Raw genomic sequence first — 23570 nt, forward strand, 5'->3', positions numbered from 1 at the left:
CTGGAGGCTTTAATACCCCAACCGCGCAAGTCTGCCCAATGGCTGACCTTAATCATCTGGTTAGCGTACGTCTAAAGGCTTTGGAACCCTTCCTAGCCCCTGGAAGTAACACCAAAGGTAAATCAGACTTCCTGAACTGGCTTTGTGTAACCAAAATAATGAAGGACACGTCCAAGAAGATGTGTTCCTGTTCGCTCACTGGTTTTGAACGAAAAATAGGCAGCATAATCTCTCGGACTCTCTGAGGATTAGAGACTACCATTAGGTAAAAAGGCCAGAATGATCTTAAAAACTGAATGGTCTGGAAAGGGAGTGCCTTAACAGAAAGGGTTTCGAGTTTACTCACTTTCCTTGCCGCAGTGATCGCCACAAAAAACACAGTTTTGAGAGTGATCAACCATAACCAGCCAGATTCCAATTGCTGAAAAAGGTTCCTTTGTGGGAACCTGTAAAACTAATGAGTGACCCCGACTGGGAAGGGGGCGACCAAAGGCTTGGTCTTTGCCTACTTAAGGCTCTAGGAACCTTACTATACCAAGGTCTGATGTTAGATGCCCTTCCAGGAATACGCTAAAAGCGAAAACCTGACTCTTCAATGTTTATGGGGCTAAACCTTTATCTGCCCCTGACTGCAGGAACTCTAGAACGGCTACGAGGCTGTGCACATTGAAGGAGTTCTCTGAGCATCAGCTGTTGAACCGTCTCCATACCTTCAAGAAAATGGTCTGAGTTTCTATTTACCTGCAATTCAGAAGAGTGGCTATTAAACAGTCTGAGACCTCTTTGCCCTTCAGCAATTCCTTCTCAGTAGCCAAGCTGCAAGAATCCACCTGGGGACCGCAGACTGGACCCTGGGAGAAGGGACACTCCTAGACCGGGAAAACCCGGGGGGGGGTTCTACTGACAGGCCCTTCAGAATGGAGAACCACGGCCTCCTGGGCCCAAGAGGTGTGATTAGAAAATAGGTAGTAATCTCCACCTGAAAACTTCCCTGACCCTGCAGGAATCAGAACGGGAGGGGAGAAAGCATAGCACTTAGAGAAACCCTAACTCTGTGCTTTAGTGTGTCTGCTCCCGACCTCCCATCTCCCCTGTTCATGGAACAGGAGATGGCTTCCTTTGCGTTTTCCCTTGAGAAAAAGAGAGGTCTATCCAAGGAATCCCCCAACTCTGGGTGATCCATTCGAAGAACCTCCTGCTTGAGAACCTGGTTGCTCTGAGGAAATCTAATATCAGGATTTGCTCTCCTTCAAGACAGATCACTGAAAAGACAGGATTTTAATATTCGGCCCATCTGAGGATGGCCTTCGCTAGGACCCATAAGGATCCGCTCCAGGAGTCCCCGTCCTGTCGACGCAAGCCACTGCCAAGGGATTGTTTCCACGACTCTTACATGAAGTCTCCAGAGAACTCTGAGAGGTCCTGAGAACCAGATCTACTGTTCTCAACTCCCTCCAATTTGAGGATCTCTTAGATTCCTTCCTGTACCAAACAGGAGTCTAGGTGTGTACCCCAACCTAAGCCGTTCGTATCGGTATCGTAACCACCCTGGATACTGGGAAACTCCATTCTAGGTCTTGTAACAAACGTGCTCCCTTTCCCAAAGGGACCTCTTTACCTGAGTTGGAACCAAAGAGTCCCAAGACCCCTGACTGTGGTCCCAAAGCTTCAAGATGAATAGTTTACAGAGGACGGTAACATGACCCCGTCCACTGAACTGCTAGGAGCGTGGCTGTCAGTAAACTCAACCTGCCTAACTGAGTTTTTGACGGTTGCCCTGGAGAAACAACAGTGCTCTGTCTATCTTCTGGATCTTCTCCAAGGAGGGAAGACCTTTTGTTCTGTTGAGCCCAGCACCTACCCCAGGAAGGTGACCCCCTGGTAAGGAATTTAAGTTGGGTTTCTCTAGGTTCAGAGGCCAACCCAGGCTCACTAACAGGTCTTTTGTTACCTGTTGCTCCCAAATCGACTGCGTCAGAGAAGGTACAAACCGGAGAAGATCTTCAGGACACACGATCACCGAGACTCCCCTGAGACGCAGGAATGCCAGAACATCTACCATCACTTTGGTGAAGATAGGAGGAGGAAAGGGATAGCCCAAAAGGGAAGTGCTTTGAACTGAATGTGTAGCACCCCTACAGAAGTTATCACTGCCAGCCTAAGGAAACGCTGGTGGTTCTCTGCAATGGGAATATGCAGGTATGCATCCATACTATCCATGCCCTGAAACAGTTTTGGTGGAAGAGGTGCCCTCACCCAGTGACCAAAACCAACGAAAGCCATCTGTAGGTGACTAAGACACACAGACATTTCAGGTTCAGGATGAGCCTGAACTTTTTTCCCCAAAGGCTTGTGAACCACAAAAATGTGAGAATAGGAGCCCTTTCTATATATCCTGCTGGGACCTATATTACCACTTCCTGTTCCTCTAACTCCTGAAGAGGAAAGAAGGGCACATTTTGGCAGCTCAGTGACAAGGAGTCTCAAAAGAGGAGAGTTCTGAAAACTCCAAACGGTAACCTCTTACGATGATCCCCAACACAAACTGATTGGAGGTGATCATCTCCCACTGGGGGAGGAAGGCCTCTTTTTTACTGCTCCCCATATTTCTTCTTAAGGGGAAAGGCCTTTTTCTTATCAGCCGTGCGATCTAGCCCTGCTTCAAGACCTGGCCCAAACTGCAGTAAACAGTAGCAGTAACAGCAGCCTCCTGTAAAAAGGATTCCAGAGCTTTGCTTTGGACGCCTTGTCCCCCTGCCATGCCTTGACCCCCTGCCATGTCTTCAGCCTTGAGGCCCTCCAGGCTGAGTTGGTCAGAGCCGAAGATCTTGCATACATTCGCCTGGATTGAATCGAAGCAGCGTATGCCAACACCTTAAGCAGCATGGGAAAGGAGGATAGAAAGTCTCCTCTGCCGTCATTGCTTCATGCATTAATCTGGCTAAGCCGACACTTCATATTATGAGCCACCACTGTGGCCGCTATGGCAGGCTTAGATATTTTCTTAAGAGAAAAAGCCCATGCATCCTTCAGAAGTGAGTCCATCATTTCAAACATAGGGTCTGAAAGCATTCCCATGTCCCTGAGGACAGGTCAGTATGCCTGGACGTCTGAAGAAAGGTAGTCTCTAACCTGGGAGATTCTATTCCAGACAAGAGCTTCCTCTTCCGCCCAAGAAAAAACCTTTGCTTTAATGCACCAGAAAAGAAAGGTTTTCCTTCGGGACCCCGCCATTCCTGATGGCATCGATCAAGACAGCATGAACCGGGAACACCCGCTTCCCCCAGGTCCTAGTACATCTGATCGTGGGGTGACAATGCCTTCTTCCTAAAGTGGTATGAATAGCTCTCAAGAGCTTATCCACTTCATCCAGGGGGAAGTTTATATCGAGGGGTTCTTTTGGGTTCCCCACCCAAGCCCTCACCTTTATCAGATTCCCTTGGGAGTCTGAGACGGCACTGTCAACTTCTTCCTCAACTTCCTCTCTGGAACCCTCTAGACTCTCCCTTAACCTGCAGGAGGAACATCCATCGGGTTAGGTGGAACACTCTGCTGTGCTGGTGAAAGAGTGCTCTGGAGCTGAGGCCACTGGAACCTTCCCAGAAGCCGCCAGATATGCACCGTGTTCTGCTGCCTGTTTCCTGATGGCGCTCAAACAGGGACCTGAACCCTCTGAGGCCACTGGAACCTTAGGTTAAAGGTCTGACTGAGCTATCCGGTGCTTCAATACACTCTTTACCAAGTGCCTTTGAACCAGGGATTCCCCAAAGAGGCTCTATATGAAGGACGCTCCCTCCTAGAACCAAGGGGAGACTTGCTCATGTCCTTCAGAGACCTAGAGATAAAAGAGCAGCATAAAATCCTAAAAAAAAAAGAAACACCAGCACTACTTAAGAGGACCACCGGGAGTGCCCTCCCCTAGGATCAATCTCCATCTGGATCCCAGACGCACTGCCCTTCCCCCCGACCACCTAGGGGGAAAAAACACCAGTGGAGCTACTGGTTGTAAGGTAAGGGAACCCCTCGCCAGGGCTTTTACCTTTGAGTGGCTGGTGCCGTTACTCCTGGAGCTCCCGAAGCCACTGCTTTGGACATTCTCCTGTTGAGGAAGAGTGGTACGAACGTGCCTCCAACAGCTACCTGTGCAACTGTAGAAAGAGAGGCTGCACCAGCCGAACGCTAGGTTCCCCTCCACGTGCCGCGTCCGGAACCGGAAGACGCGGATCCAACGAAGAGGTCCGCCCCCACCGGAATTGACGTCGCCCGCCAACCGGTCCGGCCTCTGGCTCCCAGCCGACTGGATACACAGGGGGGCCTTGGACGTCCTCGTTGCAGCGCCCCACTGGGCGAAACGCAGGGATGAACCTCCCCAAAAACTTCCTGCTTTCCCCAAGCGAAGATTGGAGTGCGTATATAGAAAAAGGTCAGTCAAAAGTTCAGCTTCCCCAGCCGACCGGACTGCCTGTTCCGTTAAAACACCCGCGGGTGAACGGACGGACGACCCTGTAAAACTTCCTGCTTTCCCCAAGCGAAGTTTAGGTTGTATAGACAGTACGAACGCTTCAGCTCCCCGCTGATCCGACTGTCAAGGGCCGACCGATAGACGGTCGGGTAACCGAGTGGGGCCGGGGCTCCGCTCGGATAGCTTCAGTCTCACCAACCGAATTCAGCTAAGGTTCCTTAGCGATGTCTCCCCACCGGAGGAAACACCATAACTGAGGAACGAAGGGAGGAGGAGGCTTAAATCATGAAAATGAAGGCGGTGTTTCCTAAGAGGGGAGGAGCCAGTGTCTCTCAAAGGTGGCTGTCCTGAAAGACGATTGGGGAAAACTCCCTCTCTGGATCATCTCTGTAAATTGCAGGGATTGTAACAAACTTAGTAGCGGTTTCTTACCTTTTATTATTCTGAAGAAATAGCTGTTTGTTTGAATGGGAATGGGATTGACTTTATCATTATCAATCCGCTGCTGCCCCTGCAGGGCTCTGAGGAAAGCGGCAGGGTCTGCATCCCTTTAGTTATTTCCCCTTTAGGAGTATCTCACCAAAAATGACATTTGTGTTGCAGGGGATGCCCAAACTCTGATTTGCATCTTAGTGCAGACTTCTGGGAAAATCAGTGAGCCAATCACACAAGCTGGAAATTACATTTGGGGGGGGGGGGGGGGAGGGGCGATCTGTATATCATCTGTGTGCAGAGCACCTCCAGGTGGCCATATTGCATTTTTGGGTGGGGGTTGTATATATTATCTGTGTATAGAGCGCCACCAGGTGGTCATATTACATTTTAAGAAAATTACAGCGACTGCAGATTGAAGAGGAAAGATTTTAATAATATTCAAATTACAATATGACTTATGTAGTGATTCTATATGTTAGATTACTTTTTTTATTTACCATTTTTTCCCCATGAAAGTGGAACTACCCTTTTTTTTTTTGAAATATTAGCTAAATAAATAAAAAATTAGCATATTTTTTTTTGCTATCTCAATGTGATTACCGACGCATTTCTTCTTTATATCCTGGATAGTTGCTTCTTTTATCCTCCCATGGTTACTCCCGTTTCTGACAACTAATTTTCTCCATTTCCGTATTGACCTTGGACATATTTGTACAGATGTGGGAGATCAGCTGTGCCTCTCCCTAGTCACCAAATGCAAATATTTTGTTCACACCGGATTTTGTTACTTTTGTATTGATAACGGCCGGGACACAAGAGCAACTTTGCAGGAAAGTCCAAATCTTTTGCTTTTTTGTTTGTTGTTCGCTACACATTTCCTGCTGTAGATGGCTACAGTGTTTGCAAGAGAGCGATCATTCGGGGAGCGATCATTCGGGGAGCGATCATTCAGAGAGGGATCATTCAGAGAGCGATCATTAGAGAGCGAACATTCAGAGAGCGATCATTCAGAGAGCGATCATTAGAGAGCGATCATTCGGGGAGCGATCATTCAGAGAGGGATCATTCAGAGAGGGATCATTCAGAGAGCGATCATTCAGAGAGCGATCATTCAGAGAGCGATCATTCAGAGAGCGATCATTCAGAGAGCGATCATTCAGAGAGCGATCATTCAGAGAGCGATCATTAGAGAGCGATCATTCAGAGAGCGATCATTCAGAGAGCGATCATTCAGAGAGCGATCATTCAGAGAGCGATCATTCAGAGAGCGATCATTCAGAGAGGGATCATTCAGAGAGGGATCATTCAGAGTTCGGAGAGCGATCATTAGAGAGCGAACATTCAGAGAGCGAACATTCAGAGAGCGATCATTCAGAGAGCGATCATTAGAGAGCGATCATTCAGAGAGCGATCATTAGAGAGCGATCATTCGGGGAGCGATCATTCAGAGAGGGATCATTCAGAGAGCGATCATTCAGAGAGCGATCATTCAGAGAGCGATCATTAGAGAGCGATCATTCGGGGAGCGATCATTCAGAGAGGGATCATTCAGAGAGCGATCATTCAGAGAGGGATCATTCAGAGAGCGATCATTCAGAGAGCGATCATTAGAGAGCGAACATTCAGAGAGCGAACATTCAGAGAGCGATCATTCAGAGAGCGATCATTCAGAGAGCGATCATTCAGAGAGGGATCATTCAGAGAGGGATCATTCAGAGAGGGATCATTCAGAGTTCGGAGAGCGATCATTAGAGAGCGAACATTCAGAGAGCGAACATTCAGAGAGCGATCATTCAGAGAGCGATCATTCAGAGAGGGATCATTCAGAGAGGGATCATTCAGAGTTCGGAGAGCGATCATTAGAGAGCAACATTCAGAGAGCGATCATTCAGGGAGCGATCATTCGGGGAGCGATCATTCGGGGAGCGATCATTCAGAGAGGGATCATTCAGAGAGGGATCATTCAGAGAGGGATCATTCAGAGAGCGATCATTCAGGGAGCGATCATTCGGGGAGCGATCATTCGGGGAGCGATCATTAGAGAGCGATCATTCGGGGAGCGATCATTCAGAGAGGGATCATTCAGAGAGCGATCATTCAGAGAGGGATCATTCAGAGAGCGATCATTCAGAGAGCGATCATTAGAGAGCGAACATTCAGAGAGCGAACATTCAGAGAGCGATCATTCAGAGAGCGATCATTCAGAGAGCGATCATTCAGAGAGGGATCATTCAGAGAGGGATCATTCAGAGTTCGGAGAGCGATCATTAGAGAGCGAACATTCAGAGAGCGAACATTCAGAGAGCGATCATTCAGAGAGCGATCATTCAGAGAGGGATCATTCAGAGAGGGATCATTCAGAGTTCGGAGAGCGATCATTAGAGAGCAACATTCAGAGAGCGATCATTCAGGGAGCGATCATTCGGGGAGCGATCATTCGGGGAGCGATCATTCAGAGAGGGATCATTCAGAGAGCGATCATTCAGAGAGGGATCATTCAGAGAGGGATTATTCAGAGAGGGATCATTCAGAGTTCGGAGAGCGATCATTAGAGAGCGAACATTCAGAGAGCGATCATTCAGAGAGCGATCATTCACAGAGTGATCATTAGAGAGCGGTCATTCAGAGAGCGGTCATTCAGAGAGCGGTCATTCAGAGAGCGGTCATTCAGAGAGCGGTCATTCAGAGAGCGGTCATTCAGAGAGCGATCATTCAGAGAGCGATCATTCAGAGAGCGATCATTCAGAGGGCGATCATTCAGAGGGCGATCATTCAGAGGGCGATCATTCAGAGGGCGATCATTCAGAGGGCGATCATTCAGAGGGCGATCATTCAGAGGGCGATCATTCAGAGGGCGATCATTCGGAGAGCGATCATTCAGAGGGCGATCATTCAGAGGGCGATCATTCAGAGGGCGATCATTCGGAGAGCGATCATTCGGAGAGCGATCATTCGGAGAGCGATCATTCAGAGGGCGATCATTCAGAGAGCGATCATTCGGAGAGCGATCATTCAGAGAGCGATCATTCAGAGAGCGATCATTCAGAGAGCGATCATTCAGAGAGCGATCATTCAGAGAGCGATCATTCAGAGAGCGATCATTCAGAGAGCGATCATTCGGGGAGCGATCATTCGGGGAGCGATCATTCGGGGAGCGATCATTCGGGGAGCGATCAATCAGAGGGCGATCATTAAGAGAGTGATCATTCAGAGAGCGATCTACACATGGGAAGGTTGCAACACAAAAGACGCTAAGAGGAGCAATTCTAGCGGTGGTGATAAGGCGACTTTTCGCCACTTTGTCCAATGACATCATAGACTTAGCACAGAGCGAGCGCAGATTACAGTGACTGGTATTCCGGATTTTCACTGTTGCTTTATAAAGTGAAGTGTTAAGATATTAGCACTAAAATATCATTCTTAGTATTACAATGGGGGACAGACCTGTACTCCAGCGAGAATTTGGTCAGCTCCTTGTGGTCGTGCAGCCATTTAAATTCGAGAGGCCAGCTCCCCTCCGCCATGCAAGTGAGAACCAAACGATTGCCCTCCAGGTGGACCTGACTCCGCACCGGCTCCGTCTTGAAGTATGGAGGCACATCGTCTGCAGGAAAGAGAAGTTGTGTATTTAGTATGAGCGGCCAATCAGCAGAGGAATCCAACATCAGCAAAATTCACATTCACATGTCCAAGAGTTCAACCAAATGACAAACATAAGCATATATATATATATATATATATGACATCACATCAGAGCCCCCCCCCCCCCCGTTCATATCAGAGGTCCTTCCATCACATCAGAGCCCTCCCATCACATCAGAGGTCTCCCCATCACATCAGAGGTCTCCCCATCACATCAGAGGTCTCCCCATCACATCAGAGGTCTCCCCATCACATCAGAGGTCCCCCGCCATCACATCAGAGGTCCCCCCTGCTCATATCAGAGGTCCTCCCATCACATCAGAGGTCCCCCCTGCTCATATCAGAGGTCCTCCCATCACATCAGAGGGCCCCCCCCCCATCACATCAGAGTTCCCCCCCCTCCATCACATCAGAGGTCCCCCATTACATCAGAGGTCTCCCCATCACATCAGAGGCCCCCCCATCACATCAGAGTTCCCCCCCTCCATCACATCAGAGGTCTCCCCATCACATCAGAGGTCTCCCCATCACATCAGAGGTCCCCCCATCACATCAGAGGTCCTCCCATCACATCAGAGGTCCTCCCATTACATCAGAGGTCCTCCCATCACATCAGAGGTCTCCCCCGCTCATATCAGAGGTCCCCCCCGCTCATATCAGAGGTCCCCCACTCATATCAGAGGACCTCCCCATCACATCAGAGGACCTCCCCATCACATCAGAGGTCCTTTCATTACATCAGAAGTCCTTCAATCACATCAGAGGTCCCCCCCCCATCACATCAGTGGTCCCCCATCACATCAGAGCCCCCCCATCACATCAGAGGTTCCCCCATCACATCAGAGGTCTTCCCCATCACATCAGAGGTCTCCCATCAGAAGTCCCCCTCGCTCATATCAGAGGTCCCCCCGCTCATATCAGAGGTCCCCCCCGCTCATATCAGAGGTCCCCCCCGCTCATATCAGAGGTCCTCCCCATCACATCAGAGGTCCTTTCATGACATCAGAAGTCCTTCAATCACATCAGAGGTCCTTTTATTACATCAGAGGTCTCCCCATCACATCAGAGGCCCCCCCCCCCCCCGTTCATATCAGAGGTCCTCCCACCACATCAGAGGTCTCCTCCCCCCCATCACATCAGAGGTCCCTCCATCACATCAGAAGCCCCATTCTATCAATAATTCCAGAAGCTCCCCTTCACATCAGAGGTCCTCCTGTACATCAGAGGTTCCTCATCACCACAGAGTCCCCCTATCAGAGTCATAGGCCTCCCCAAGAGTCCCCTCCCCCATCCCACCAGAGTCTCTTCATCACATCAGGGCCCCTTATCACCACAGAGTCCTCCTGGGATCACAGAGTCCTCTCCTCTATCCCTGATCCAGGGCAAATTGGTTCTCGTGCCTGTGGCACCCCTGGGGAAACCTAAAGGGCACCCTGCTTGAGGAACATCGTACATATACGGCGCCCCTTGCCTTTTGTAATGACCTTACACCAAGTTCACTTGCTCTCTGCACCCCCGCCCCGCCCCCCCCCCCCCGCATCCGTTTTGGGATCTGGTACCCGGACCCGGACTGTGTAGCGCTCAGTTCCACTTTTTGAACCTATTTTTTCCCCCAACACACGTTTCGCCTCTCGGGCCGCGGGAGCCCCGACCGAGTTTACTAACTAATTTAGGAGTGGCGGCGTTCCCCTGCCTTCACCAACACTCATGATTAATACATGAAGCCTGAAATATGAAAGGAGCCGCAACAGGAAAGGAAGAATTTCAAACGCAACGAGAGAGCGATGCGCACAAAGAAAGCGAATTTCAACAGCCGCAGAATGGAGAACAAAAGGTCAGAGCGGAGAGCCGGGGAGATGATGAGAAGTAATCCGAGCCGGTGCATTACAGAGCCGCCGCCACCGAGCGCCCATCGACCGTATGTATAGACACACCGCTCAGCCAATGAGTGGGGATAACGTTACTATAAACATGCAAACAAACACACCAAAGCACTAAAATCCCATCCGCCGGAGGACGGCTATACATCACCGGGGACCCCGGGCTCACCAGCATCACCCAGTGCCCAGAACGTGTACTGCAGCTTCTCAGCTTAGATTTAAAGGAAAAAAATAAATATGATTTAAAAGACAAATTAAAAAATGATTTGATACATTTGTGGAATGCATCTTCCTTGTTTATTCCTTTTAAAGCAGAGCTTCATTCAAAATTAACCAGAAAACAAAAACGAATAGTCCATTGAAAAGATAAAACAACATTTTTGGCATTTTCTGCAATAGTCTCCATGCAGTACCCTTTCTCTGCCACTTGATGTTCTTAGTCTGATAGTCAGCATCATTCAACCTGCTTCCTCTGAGCCCATGTCATCCTAGACCCACCCCCCACAGCCTGTGACTGGACAGTGAAATGAGAAGCAGCACAGTGATGAGCTCATCTCTCAGGCACTCTGCTCTCCACACATCAGCGGTCCCCCTATCACATCAGAGGTCCCCCTATCACATCAGAAGTCCCACCCATCACATCAGAGGTCCCCTCATCACATCAGAAGTCACACCCATCACATCAGAGGTCCTCCCCCATCACATCAGAAGTCACACCAATCACATCAAAAGTCCCACCAATTACATGACACCCATCACATCAGAAGACACACCCATCACATCAGAAGACACACCCATCACATCAGAAGTCACACCCATCACATCAGAAGTCACACCCATCACATCAGAAGTCCCACCCATCACATCAGAGGTCCCCTCATCACATCAGAAGTCACACCCATCACATCAGAAGTCACACCAATCACATCAAAAGTCCCACCAATCACATGACACCCATCACATCAGAAGACACACCCATCACATCAGAAGACACACCCATCACATCAGAAGACACACCCATCACATCAGAAGACACACCCTTCACATCAGAAGTCACACCCTTCACATCAGAAGTCACACCCTTCACATCAGAAGTCACACCCTTCACATCAGAAGTCACACCCTTCACATCAGAGGTCACACCCTTCACATCAGAGGTCACAACCTTCACATCAGAGGTCCACCCCTCATCACATCAGAGGTCCCCCATCACATTAGAAGTCCCACCCATCACATTAGAAGTCCCACCCATCACATTAGAAGTCCCACCCATCACATTAGAAGTCCCACCCATCACATTAGAAGGAACCCCATTCACATCAGAGGTCCTCCCCCCATCACTTCAGAGGTCCCCCATCACATCAGAAGTCACACCCATCACATCCCAGGAACCCCCTTCACATTAGAGGTCCTCCTCCCATCACATCAGAGGTCCCCTCCATCACATCAGAGGTGCCCTCCATCACATCAGAGGTCCGCCCATCACATCAGAGGTCCGCCCATCACATCAGAGGTCCGCCCATCACATCAGAGGTCCGCCCATCACATCAGAGGTCCGCCCATCACATCAGAGGTCCGCCCATCACATCAGAGGTCCGCCCATCACATCGATTGGACCCTGGGCAAATATTTTCTTGGGTATCCCATCAGATCAGGTAGCGATTGTGATAACCAGAGGTTACAGTGTGTAGCACCCTGGTGTTTAGGCAGGGTTGCTAACCAATTTAGTTTTGCCAGGTAGTAATTGCCCTGGCTAATTGTGTGGAGATCCGCTGATCTCCCCCTAATTCTGGAATTGCTGCACTTCTCTCTTCTGTCACTAGGTGGCATTATAGCTGATGACATTAGATAGACAAGGACATAGCAAGGATAGACTATGAATGGATGGGAGTGTCTCAGCCAATGGGCAAGGATTTCTTTAAGCCCCTTGGCCTGCTGGGAGAGCCCATTTGGGTGGAATCAGGTGATCGGTGTTCTGTGCCACCCGGATGGCTGTCTGGGTGGACGTGTTATGCTGCCCCGGGCTGCTAGCATAGCTCCCAACATTTGGAGATAGGAATGAGGGACACCTAACAAAATATATGTAGGCATAGGACAAGCCCCCTGCCACACCCCCTTAAAGGAGAATTAACCCCCCCCCCCCAAAAAAAAAAAAGAATTAAATCCACAAGTACTTTTTTTTAATACTACTATTCCTTTATATTGGCTTTTAAAGTGTACAAAATGTAGCTACTTAGAAATTGGATGAAAGGTTTAGCACTGGGAAAGATAAAAAGGGCATTTTATATACAACTATATAGATCAGACCAAAATGAGGGACAAATAAGGAGGAAAGAGGGACAGAGGGACACTCCCTTGAAATCAGGGACAGTTTGGAGCTATGCGCTAGGCTGTCTGAGGGCCCATCCAGAAGTAGGAGCAGCAGTGCAGGGTTGGGACTGCAGGATTGGAGTCCAACCGAGAGTAAAGGTTCAGCCGGACAGGGGACCAGTTGTGGTTGAAGGTAGAGGGGAAGCTGTCGCCACCAAGGCACCATCCACCTTGTTACCAGAGACCACTGTAAGTAAGCTCAAGCCCAGTGATTCTCAACCAGAGTTCCGTGGAACCCTAGGCTTCCTCCAAAAGGTTACTAGGGGTTCCTTCAGCACTGGCCAATTTCTGCCTCTCGGATAAGTTCCCACTCACACCATTGATCTTTTTAGCTCTCTGTAAGGAGGTAATTCTTCCCAATGATCACAAGTGTAAGGACCATTCTTCCCACTGACCATCCCACTAATGTATCATGAGTTGTAGAGTTCTCATTTTTAGGAGGGGTTCCCCCCGAGAACGGAGAACTATTTCAAGGGGTTCCTCTGTTGAAAAAGTTGAGAAAGGCTGTACTAACCATTAGCAGAGCAATCTTCTCACCACCCGGGGAGGGTGAAGAAGTGGGAAAACTTCAGCAAGTGCCAAGCCAGGTACACTTGAGGAGCATCAGTGAGTGCCAAGCCAGGGACCCAACAGGGAAGCGGGGGTGACCCCTGAGGAAGATACCAAGTTATGGAAGTGGAAGAGCTTAGGTCATCCAGCAGGGGCGGACTGACCATTGGGCCACTCGGGCACTGCCCAAGGGCCCTGAGCCACTAGGGGGCCCCATCAGGGTTGCCAGCCTCACTAAAACCAGGGACAGTATGTAAAAATCGGTGTTTTTTTTTTACATCTGTCTCTGAAATGTCCCTTACCGACAGCCTTTTGGTCTAAAAATCCAGAGATTATAGCTGCCCCACCTCTCCAGTACCTTCTCAGCCAATAGAAACATGTCTGTGTATACTGTGTGTACATGTATGTGTATACTGTGTGATTGTATACTGTGTGTGTGTATACTGTGTGGCCCCATAATCTCGGAATGCCTGGGGGCCCCATAATCTCCTATTGCCCGGGGGCCCCATGAGTCGTCAGTCCGCCCCTGGCATCCAGTAGTAATTGGGTCTGAGAGTCTAATGAGAGATTGGGAGCTCGGTGAGTGAAGACCTACAGTGAGAGACTGTGGAGTGTGAGGAGAACTATTGTGTCTCCAATAGCTAAATACAACTACTGTTAGTGTCCATTACAAGATTGTTGTCATAGGAGACAGCGGTCCTACCTATACAGAAGTGTTGGCTGGCTGGAGGCCTTCCACTGTATAGCGGTCTACATATAGAAGTCTCTGAGTCTGCCAATTATCGTTGCATCTACTTAAGGGTGTCCTGGCCCTAACCCTCTCTCCCAGTTCTGTTAAGAGACAATAAATCTCCTTTGCATTCAAAAAGTGTCTGGCTACCATCACGCCATCTGAAAAATCAGAGTAAGCCATTCCAGTTCAGAAAAGGAGCCGGTACAACCGTGCAAGATTGAAGGGGGGCTGGGCACGTGCAGGGTTGAGCTTTAAAGGGCAAAGCCTATTGGCCAAGCATGTGTAGCACCCCAGAAGGTGAAGCTCGGAGCCATTTTAGTCTGAACTGTTGGGGCCCAATGCTGCAATTTAGGGAGCCACGTTGCTTGGCCAGTAAACACGTTGCCATTGGTACGAACAAGGAGGAGAAGGTGGAAACCCTTCCAGAACCGGCGTATGATGTTACACGTGGATAACAGAAAATAAAATCTCGGGCGCACGCGTTTCGTCCCCCCCTCCTCCTCCTCCTCCCCCCACCCATCCCATCATGTACACCTCATCAGGGGAGATGGCAATGAATTTTGTTTTACCTTTTTTATTTATTTTTTTCTGTTTCTTTTGCTCTTCAGACTGAATGTTTAAAAATAAATTCCCATCCCGTTTTGCGCCCAGCGGGGCTGTAATCCGACGTAACCAGCAAAGCAGACACTTACTCAGATTGCCAGGCACGCCGGGGGTCTGAGAGAGACAGAGATGCTTTAAGCAATTACGGTATACTTTACATCTCATCCTGCGAGGTTTATGTGCTGTTGGATTAGCGGCAAACACGGCATTGTGTTGTGTGGTGGAGAGGTGAGCTACAAGGCGCCACGGGGGGAGACTTCAACAGCACCGAGTGTTGTTAACATCTTCCCCGCTACATTCCGTAAATAGATGAAAAAAGAAAAAAAAATAATGGTAAAAAGTATGCAGGCAACCTCAGCACTACAAATCTCATCAACCCCCCAACCCCGCCCCCCCCCCCCCCCCCCCCGGGAGCCATGCCTGTGTTTGTAAGACTCTTGGACTGCCTAATGGGGGATTTGTAGTCTTACCACAGCTGGAGTGCCGAGGGGTCTACCCCTACCAGAATCAAATTCTTTTTGATTGTGTCAAAGAACAAAAAAAAAACTCTCTTTCAAGTAGAAGTAGGAAGAGGAAGGCGCCAAAAGTGGATAAAAAAAAAAAGCCAACATGTTTCAGGGGTTCAAAGGGGCCCCCCTTCATCAGGGCTCAGTATTGGTGATGAAGGGTGTACCGGACTGATACAACTGGAGGGATCCTGAGGGGTGATTAGTAGGACCTCTCCAAAAGGAGAACTTTTTTCAAGTAAAAATAGTAACTGGGTGTGCCCAGAGGAAGGGGATTCCTGGAGGGATCCTGAGGGGTGATTAGTAGGGCCTCTCCAAAAGGAGAACTTTTTTCAAGTAAAAATAGTAACTGGGTGTGCCCAGAGGAAGGGGATTCCTGGAGGGATCCTGAGGGGTGATTAGTAGGACCTCTCCAGAAGGAACTTTTTCAAGTAGAAGTGGGAACTGGGTGTGTCTAGAGGAAGGTGCAAAAAGTGGACCAGAAAAAAACCAACATGTTGCAGGGGTTCAAAAGTGGAGGAAGGGGAATCCTGGAGGGATCCTGAGGGGTGATTAGTACCAAAAGAAACTTTTTCAAGTAAAAGTAGGAACTGGGTGTGTCCAGAGGAAGGTGCCAAAAGTGGATCAGAAAAAGCCAACATGTTGCAGGGGTTCAAAGGGGCCCCCTTAATCAGTCGCAGTATTGATGATGACGGGTGTACCGGACCAATACAACTGGAGGGATCCTGAGGAGTGATTAGTAGAACCTCTGCAGAAGAAACTTTTTTAGAGTAGAAGTAGAAATTGGGTGTGCCTAGAGGAAGACACCAATAGTGGCTCAAAAAAGCCAACGCGTTTCAGGATTCAAAGGGCCCCCCTTGATCAGGGCTCGGTATTGGTGATGAAGGGTGTACTGGACTGATACAACTGGAGAGATCCTGAGTGGTGATCAGTAGGACCTCTCCAAAAGGAACTTTTTCAAGTAAAAGAAAGAAACTGGGTTTGTCCAGAGGAAGGGGAATCCTGGAGGGATCCTGAGGGGTGATTAGTAGGACCTCTCCAGAAGGAACTTTTTGAAGTCGGATGTGGGTGTGCCCAGAGGTAGGTGCCAAAAGTGGATCAAAAAAAATACAACATGTTTCAGGGGTTCTTGGCTTTTTTTTATTTACTTTTGGCACCTTACTCTGGGCACACCCAGTTCTTACATCTGATTGAAAAAGTTCCTTCTTGGCTTGGTCCAGAACAGTATTTGTTCACCAATACTGAGTCCTGATGAAGGGGGAGCCATGAAATCTCTGAAATGTGTTGGGCTTTTTATGACCCACTTTTGGCGCCGTCCTCTAGGCACACCCAGTTCCTACTTCTACTTGAAAAAGCTCCTTCTGGAGAGTTACAACTAATCACCCCCAGGATCCCTCCAGTTGTATCAGTCCAGTACACCCTTCATCACCAATACTGAGCCCTGATAAAGGGGGACCATTTGAATCCCCTGAAACGTGTTGGCTTTTTTTTTATCCACTTTTGGCGCCTTCCTTTGGAAACACCCAGTTCCTACTTAAAGAGGAAGTAAACCCATCGATCTAACAGTTTGAAAAAACAGTTACATTCCCAGCATGCCGGAAATGTCAACTGTCACATTGGTTGTGCTCTCAACCAAACTGTCAAACCATCCAATGGCTGGTGTCATAACTGATCACATGTGCAGCTTCATGGCAGTTAAAGATTAAAGGGAGGCCAAGATGGCAGCTTCCTTGGCTGAAAACGATAAGAGGATTTACTTCCACTTTAAACTTGAAGAAAAATCCTTCTAGAGAGATCCTACTAATTACCCCTCAGGATTCCTCCAGTTGTATCAGTCCAGTTTACCCGTTATTACCAATACTAGGCCCTGATGAAGGGGGAGCATTTGAACCCCTGAAACACATTGGCTTCTTTTACCTGCTTTTGGCGCCTTCTTCTGGGCATACCCAGTTCCTACTTCTGCTTGAAAAAGTTCCTTCTGGAGAGTTCCTACTAATTACCAACCAAGATCCCCCACTTGCATCAATCCAGAACACTATTCATTCACCATTACCAATACAACTGGAGAGATTCTGGGGGGTGTGCAGTATAATCTCTCAACAAGGAACTTTTCTTAAGTAGAAGTAGGAACTGAGTATGCCAAAAAAAAGGCGCCAAAAGAGGTAAAAAAAAAAAAAATCCAACACGTTCCAGGGGTTCGAAGTGTCCCCCTTCATCAGGGCTTCGATTGGTGTTGAAGGGTGTACTGGACTTATAGAACTGGAGGGATCCTGAAAGTTAATTAGTAGGATCTCTCCAGAAGGAACTTTTTCAAGTAGAAGGAACTGGGTGTGCTCAGAAGAAGCAGGTCAAAAAAGCCAACATGTTTCAGGGGTTCAAAGAGGTCCCCTTCATCAGAGCTTAGTATTGGAAAAAAGAAGGGCATGTTAGGCTGATACAATTGGAGGGATTCTGAGGTGTAATTAGTAGGACCTCTCCAAAAGGAGGCGCAAAAAGCAGGTTAAAAACAGCCAAAATGTTTCAGGGGTTCAAAGTGCTCCCCTTCATCAGAGCTTAGTATTGGCGAATGAAGGGTGTACTGGACTGATACAACTGGAGGGATCCTGAGTGGCAATTAGTAGGACCTCTCCAGAAGGAATTTTTTCAAGTAGAAGTATGAACTGGATGTGCCTAGAGGAAGTTGCCAAAAGTGGATAAAAAAAAAGCCAACACGTTTCAGGGGTTCCCAGTGTCCCCCTTCATCAGGGCTTAGTATTGGAAAAAAGAAGGGCATACTAGGCTGATACAATTCGAGGGATCCTGAGATGTAATTAGTAAGAACTCTCCAAAAGGAACTTTTTCAAGTAAAAGTAGGAACTGGGTTTGCCCAGAGGAAGGGGAACGCCTAGAAGGAACTTTTTCAAAAAAGTAGGAATTGGGTGTGCCCAGAAGGTGCCAAAAGCGGTTAAAAAAGCCAACACATTTCAGGGGTTCAAAATCTCCCCCTTCATCAGGGCTTAGTATTGGAAAAAAGAAGGGCATAGTAGTCTGATACAATTTGAGGGATACTGAAATGTAATTAGTAGGACCTCTCCAGAAGGAACTTTTTCAAAAAAGTAGGAACTGGGTGTACCCAGAAGGTGCCAAAAGGGAGTCAAAAAAGCCAACACGTTTCAGGGGTTCAAAATGTCCCCCTTCATCAGTCCTTAGTATTTGAGAACGAAGGGTGTATTGGACTGATACAACTGGAGGGATCCTGATGGGTGATTACCTCTTGTTGGGATCCAACTTTCTTTTTTGGTTTCTTGATACTCAGAAAACAAATACAATTTATTTTTTCAATCAATAAAAGTTAGGTGGGTTCTAGAAAGCCTTCCATTTCAGAGAGCAAATGGCTCCCTTCACAATGGATGGCGGAGAGGGGGGCACAGAGACGGACATTTTTTTACCACCCCCTGATCACAGTTGAAGGATTCGGCAGATGGAGCTCCACCTACATCAGGTTTCCACCTTTGTAAATTTGCTTCTGCGCCTTCCAATGATTTTCCCGTTAGATCTGGATTAAGTCGCCTCTTGAATATCGCCAGCTCCATCGCCCGACGTCCTACCCTGCGAATCTGCCGACTGGCGAGTCAGAGGAATGGAGATTTTTATTAATCTGAGTCCAGGTTTGTCTGATCTACAGACGGTAACTCCACCGGGAGGCCAGGCAATCCTGACTCATGAACCGCATGACGCAACTTGGATCTGCATGAACGCTGAAGTGAATCAAACAATTAGTGAATCTCGGATTTTTAATTGATTCGTCCTTCGCTTTGGAATAACTCCATCGTCTCCTGCACACCAACCGCAAGTCTGGTGATTGGCACTGGCTGCTGCTACTGGAGGGGGGGGGGGGGGGCCGGGCAATAAGGGAACTCTGACGTTTCAAAGTAGAAATTTTGAAATCTTTTTTTATTACTATGGGCAGATATAAAAGAATGAAATAACATTTCAAGTTTAAATTACCCCATAATCATTGCATCAATAAAAGTAATTTTTTGTTGTTGTTTTTGTTTAAGCACCCAAAATTTACATGTTCTCAGCTCCTTGCAGACCATGTAAAGCAGAGCTCACACTGGGGGAGGGAGAGGGAGATAATAATTTATATTAATTATTAATAATAATACTAATAATAATGTTTATAATAATACATGTTTATAATAATAATATTTTTATCTCTCTCTCTCTCTATATCTATATTATATATATATATATATAAAAAATACTATTATAAAAAATGTATTATTATTAATATAAAAAATATATATATATTTTATATTAATAATAATAAATGTTTTATAATAGTAATATATATATATATATATATATATATATATATATATATATATATATATATATATATATATATATATATATATATATATATATATATATATATATACACACACACACACATACATACATACACACACACATACGCAGTCCTGCCTGGCATTATATATATATATATATAATTATTTATATATTTTGTTATTATTAACTATATATATTTATATTATTAATATTTAACTGGGGGAGGGAGAGGGAGATAATAATTTATATTAATTATTAATAATAATACTAATAATGTTTATAATAATATTTTTATCTATCTATCTATATATATATATATATATATATATATATATATATATATATATATATATATATATATATAATACTATTATAAAAAATGTATTAATATAAAAATATATATATATATTTATTTTATATTAATAATAATAATTTTTTTATAATAGTAATATATATATATATATATATATATATATATATATATATATATATATATATATATATATATATTTATATTTATTTACACATACATACACACACACAAACACATATACAGTCCTGCCTGGCAGGAGAGGGACCTAATAATTTTCTAAAGAAGTTTCACTTTCAAAATATATATATTTTTTTATTATTTTATATATATATATATATACATTTTTTTTAATTATTATTATATATATTTTATTATTATTAACTATATATATTTATATTATTAATATTGAATATTTAACTGGGGGAGGGAGATAATAATTTATATTATTAATAATAATACTAATAATAATGTTTATAATAATAATATTTCTGATGAAGTTTCACTTTCAAAATATATATATTTTATATATATATATATATTTTTTTTTATTATTTATTATTATATATAGTTATATTTTATTAATATATATATATATATATATATATATATATATATATATATATATATATATATATATATATATATATATATATATATATATATATATATATATATATATATATATATATATATACACACACATACATATACACACACATATATACATACATATACACACACACACACACACAAACACATACACAGTCCTGCCTGGCAGGAGAGGGACCTAATAATTTTCTGATGAAGTTTCACTTTCAAAAAAAATATATATATATTATATAAATATTATTATAAAAATGTATTATTATGTGTGTGTGTGTGTGTGTGTGTTTTATGCATATAAAAAATATATATATAAAAAATCAAAATAAATCCCTGCATAGCACAGCAAAGCTCAGCCATGAAGCAGCACAATAAGCTAATCACAGCTGCACTGCAGTGAAGGGTGCATGCATGATGCAGGAGAGAGCAGAGCGACAAAGATTAGTTCGACAGTCTGCTGCTTCTCCTTTCACCATCCAGTCCAATGGTTGATGGTTGGGAGGGGACCTGTAAGTGAAAGTGAAACTGCAGCAGAGAAAAAAACTCAAATCAGTTCCCTTCACCTAATCAACAGAGCTACTGTGTGTGGCAAAGCTGTGGAAATCTCAGGACTGGATGGACAGAAATAGAAATGATTTGGCAGGTAGAGCAGCTCCAAAACTCGACTTACTTTAAAAAAAAAAAAGCAAATGCCTGTGTGTCAAATAAATTGACACGCCAACAATATTTTATCTAGACTGGCTCTTGGCTGTGTCTTCCAGTTCCAAAGGGCAACTGCACCCCCCATTTCCTGTTTGGGTGTCACAATGGCAGGAAGTCAGAGAAAATGTGTCCAATAGGGGGTCACAGACAGAAAAACTAAAAAAAAAAAAAAAAAAAGTCAGGCTTTGCAGTTGAGGAGGCAGGGCACTGATGCCCTAGGAATATTGAGGAGGCGGAGCAGTGATGCCCTAGGAATATTGAGGAGGCGGAGCAGTGATGCCCTAGGAATACTGAGGAGGCGGAGCACTGATGCCCTAGGAATATTGAGGAGGTGGAGCAGTGATGCCCTAGGACAGTGATGGTGAACCTTGGCACCCCAGATGTTTTGGAACTACATTTCCCATGATGCTCCCCTACACTGCAGAGTGCATGAGCATCATGGGAAATGTAGTTCCAAAACATCTGGGGTGCCAAGGTTCGCCATCACTGCCCTAGGAATACTGAGGAGGCGGAGCAGTGATGCCCTATGAATATTGAGGAGGCGGAGCAGTGACGCCCTAGGAAAATTGAGGAGGCGGAGCAGTGACGCCCAAGGAATATGGTGGAGGTGGAGCAGTGATGCCCTAGGAATATTGAGGAGGCGGAGCAGTGATGCCCTAGGAATATTGAGGAGGCGGAGCAGTGACGCCCTAGGAAAATTGAGGAGGCGGAGCAGTGACGCCCAAGGAATATTGAGGAGGCAGAGCAGTGATGCCCTAGGAATATTGAGGAGGCGGAGCAGTGATGCCCTAGGAATAATGAGGAGGAGGAGCAGTGACGCCCTAGCAATAATGAGGAGGCCCGTCTGAATCCACTTATCAGCTATTTGCGAGTAGTGGGGGCTCAAGAGGCAGCTGCATCGGGCCCCAGAACAATGACTAGGCCTTGGGAAGCTGCCCCTTTTGCTCCACGGTAAAGATTGCCCTGTATACAGGTGACGGGGGGGACCAAGAAGCTGTAGCACTGGGGAAGAAAAGCAAAAATGAAAATGCAGATAGCGTCACGATTACACGGCGTGTTTTATTCATAGCGGATTTCCCCTTTATATTTGGTTTTTACCAACTTTGCGGGGGGAAATAAAAAACATCCCAGGATCAAACCACGCCACAACACGTTTTGAAGTTTCCGGAGATCAAACCGATTCATGACATCCCTCCTGGTGAATTATAGATGCGACAACGCTGAACTCATGATACCTATCCCTTTCCTTACCGCCGGCGACTAATCGTAAGCTCTTGGGACAGGCCTTCCCTTTCTTGTGCTGACAGGTCTGATTATCTCAGCCAGGCATACAAAACTATCAGAGCGACCATTAACAAAACTAAGTCCGGATTCTAAGCGCAAACCCTTTCGTGCCCCCCCCCCCCCCCCGAACCTGGCGGAGTGCGTGATTCATTCGTCAGGCGCCATGTATATTTGATGAGCTCTGGCTGGCCCTGCAGCGCCGCTCAGCCGAACAAACTCCAAATTGTCAACTTAAACATTTTAAATGTTTGATGTGCGCGCTGTGCGCTCGGGGAAACCAATCACCCACGGCTTATACATCGCCGAGCCCCCACCAGGAATTATTAATCAGAGGCGAGATATTTCACCGGAGTCGGGGAACTGAATTGTTCCCTTCTAATTTATGTTATGGCGTAGATCGGCGGTGGGGGGGACACACACCGATGGGAATTTTCTGTTAGCCGACCGCCTAACTGGGAATGTACGTCACGTTATGGCGGTAGCTCGATGCCATAACCCGGTATCATTTCCCTTAGGCTGTCATATAAAAGTGATCTCAGTGGCGGATTCGCCGCAAGATCACTTTTATTACCAGTGGGAGAGGTGGACCCTCTCGCCGTTTCCCAGGATAATTTTAACGATCGTCAGTGGCGGCTGGTGGTATATTTTTTTTTTGGGGGGGGGCCCCAAACAATCCTGACGTCACACCCCCCCCAGGTTCACGTCACAAAATCACCCCCCCCCCCGGTCGGTCAGACAGGCACCAGCCCCGCACTTACCCCATCTCGGTCAGGGGCAGCACTTCCTCTGGGCGGTGGGTGTGGGCTTCACTAGACATGTGCAATTCGTTTAGTTCCAAATTTGTTTAACTAATTTTGACAAATTTGTTAATTCGGAAATATCCGAATGAAGGAAAAACAGGTTTAACAAATTTTTCAGAATATTTGTAAATTCGCAAACTTGTAAATTCTAAAACCCGAATATTCCAAAACTCGTAAATTCTAAAATTTGTAAATTCGAATATTCAAAAATTCGTAAACTTGCAATTTCATAAATTCTAAAATTTGAATATTCAAAAATTCATAAAATTCGTAAAACTACTAAATTCGTAAATTCCAAAATTCGTAAATTTGAATATTCAAAAAGTCATAAACCCGCAAGTTCATAAATTCAA

The 23570-nt window shown here is 46.0% G+C and overlaps 1 protein-coding gene across 4 annotated transcripts in view; it reads right to left on the reverse strand.

Annotated features, from left to right (window-relative positions):
* Positions 1–23570, reverse strand: part of SDK2 (sidekick cell adhesion molecule 2) — an 876954-nt gene that overhangs the window by 506630 nt on the left and 346754 nt on the right. For all 4 annotated transcript variants that reach the window (XM_077458690.1, XM_077458687.1, XM_077458688.1 and 1 more), the window contains exon 2: positions 8342–8501. In XM_077458690.1, coding sequence (XP_077314816.1) covers positions 8342–8501 — 160 coding nt within the window. The remainder of the gene's footprint in view (positions 1–8341; positions 8502–23570) is intronic.

Source organism: Lithobates pipiens, unplaced genomic scaffold (assembly GCF_037356315.1).
Source record: "Lithobates pipiens isolate NorthernLeopardFrog02 unplaced genomic scaffold, aLitPip1_a1.2 Scaffold_28, whole genome shotgun sequence".
In the NCBI taxonomy this organism is placed as follows: domain Eukaryota; kingdom Metazoa; phylum Chordata; class Amphibia; order Anura; family Ranidae; genus Lithobates; species Lithobates pipiens.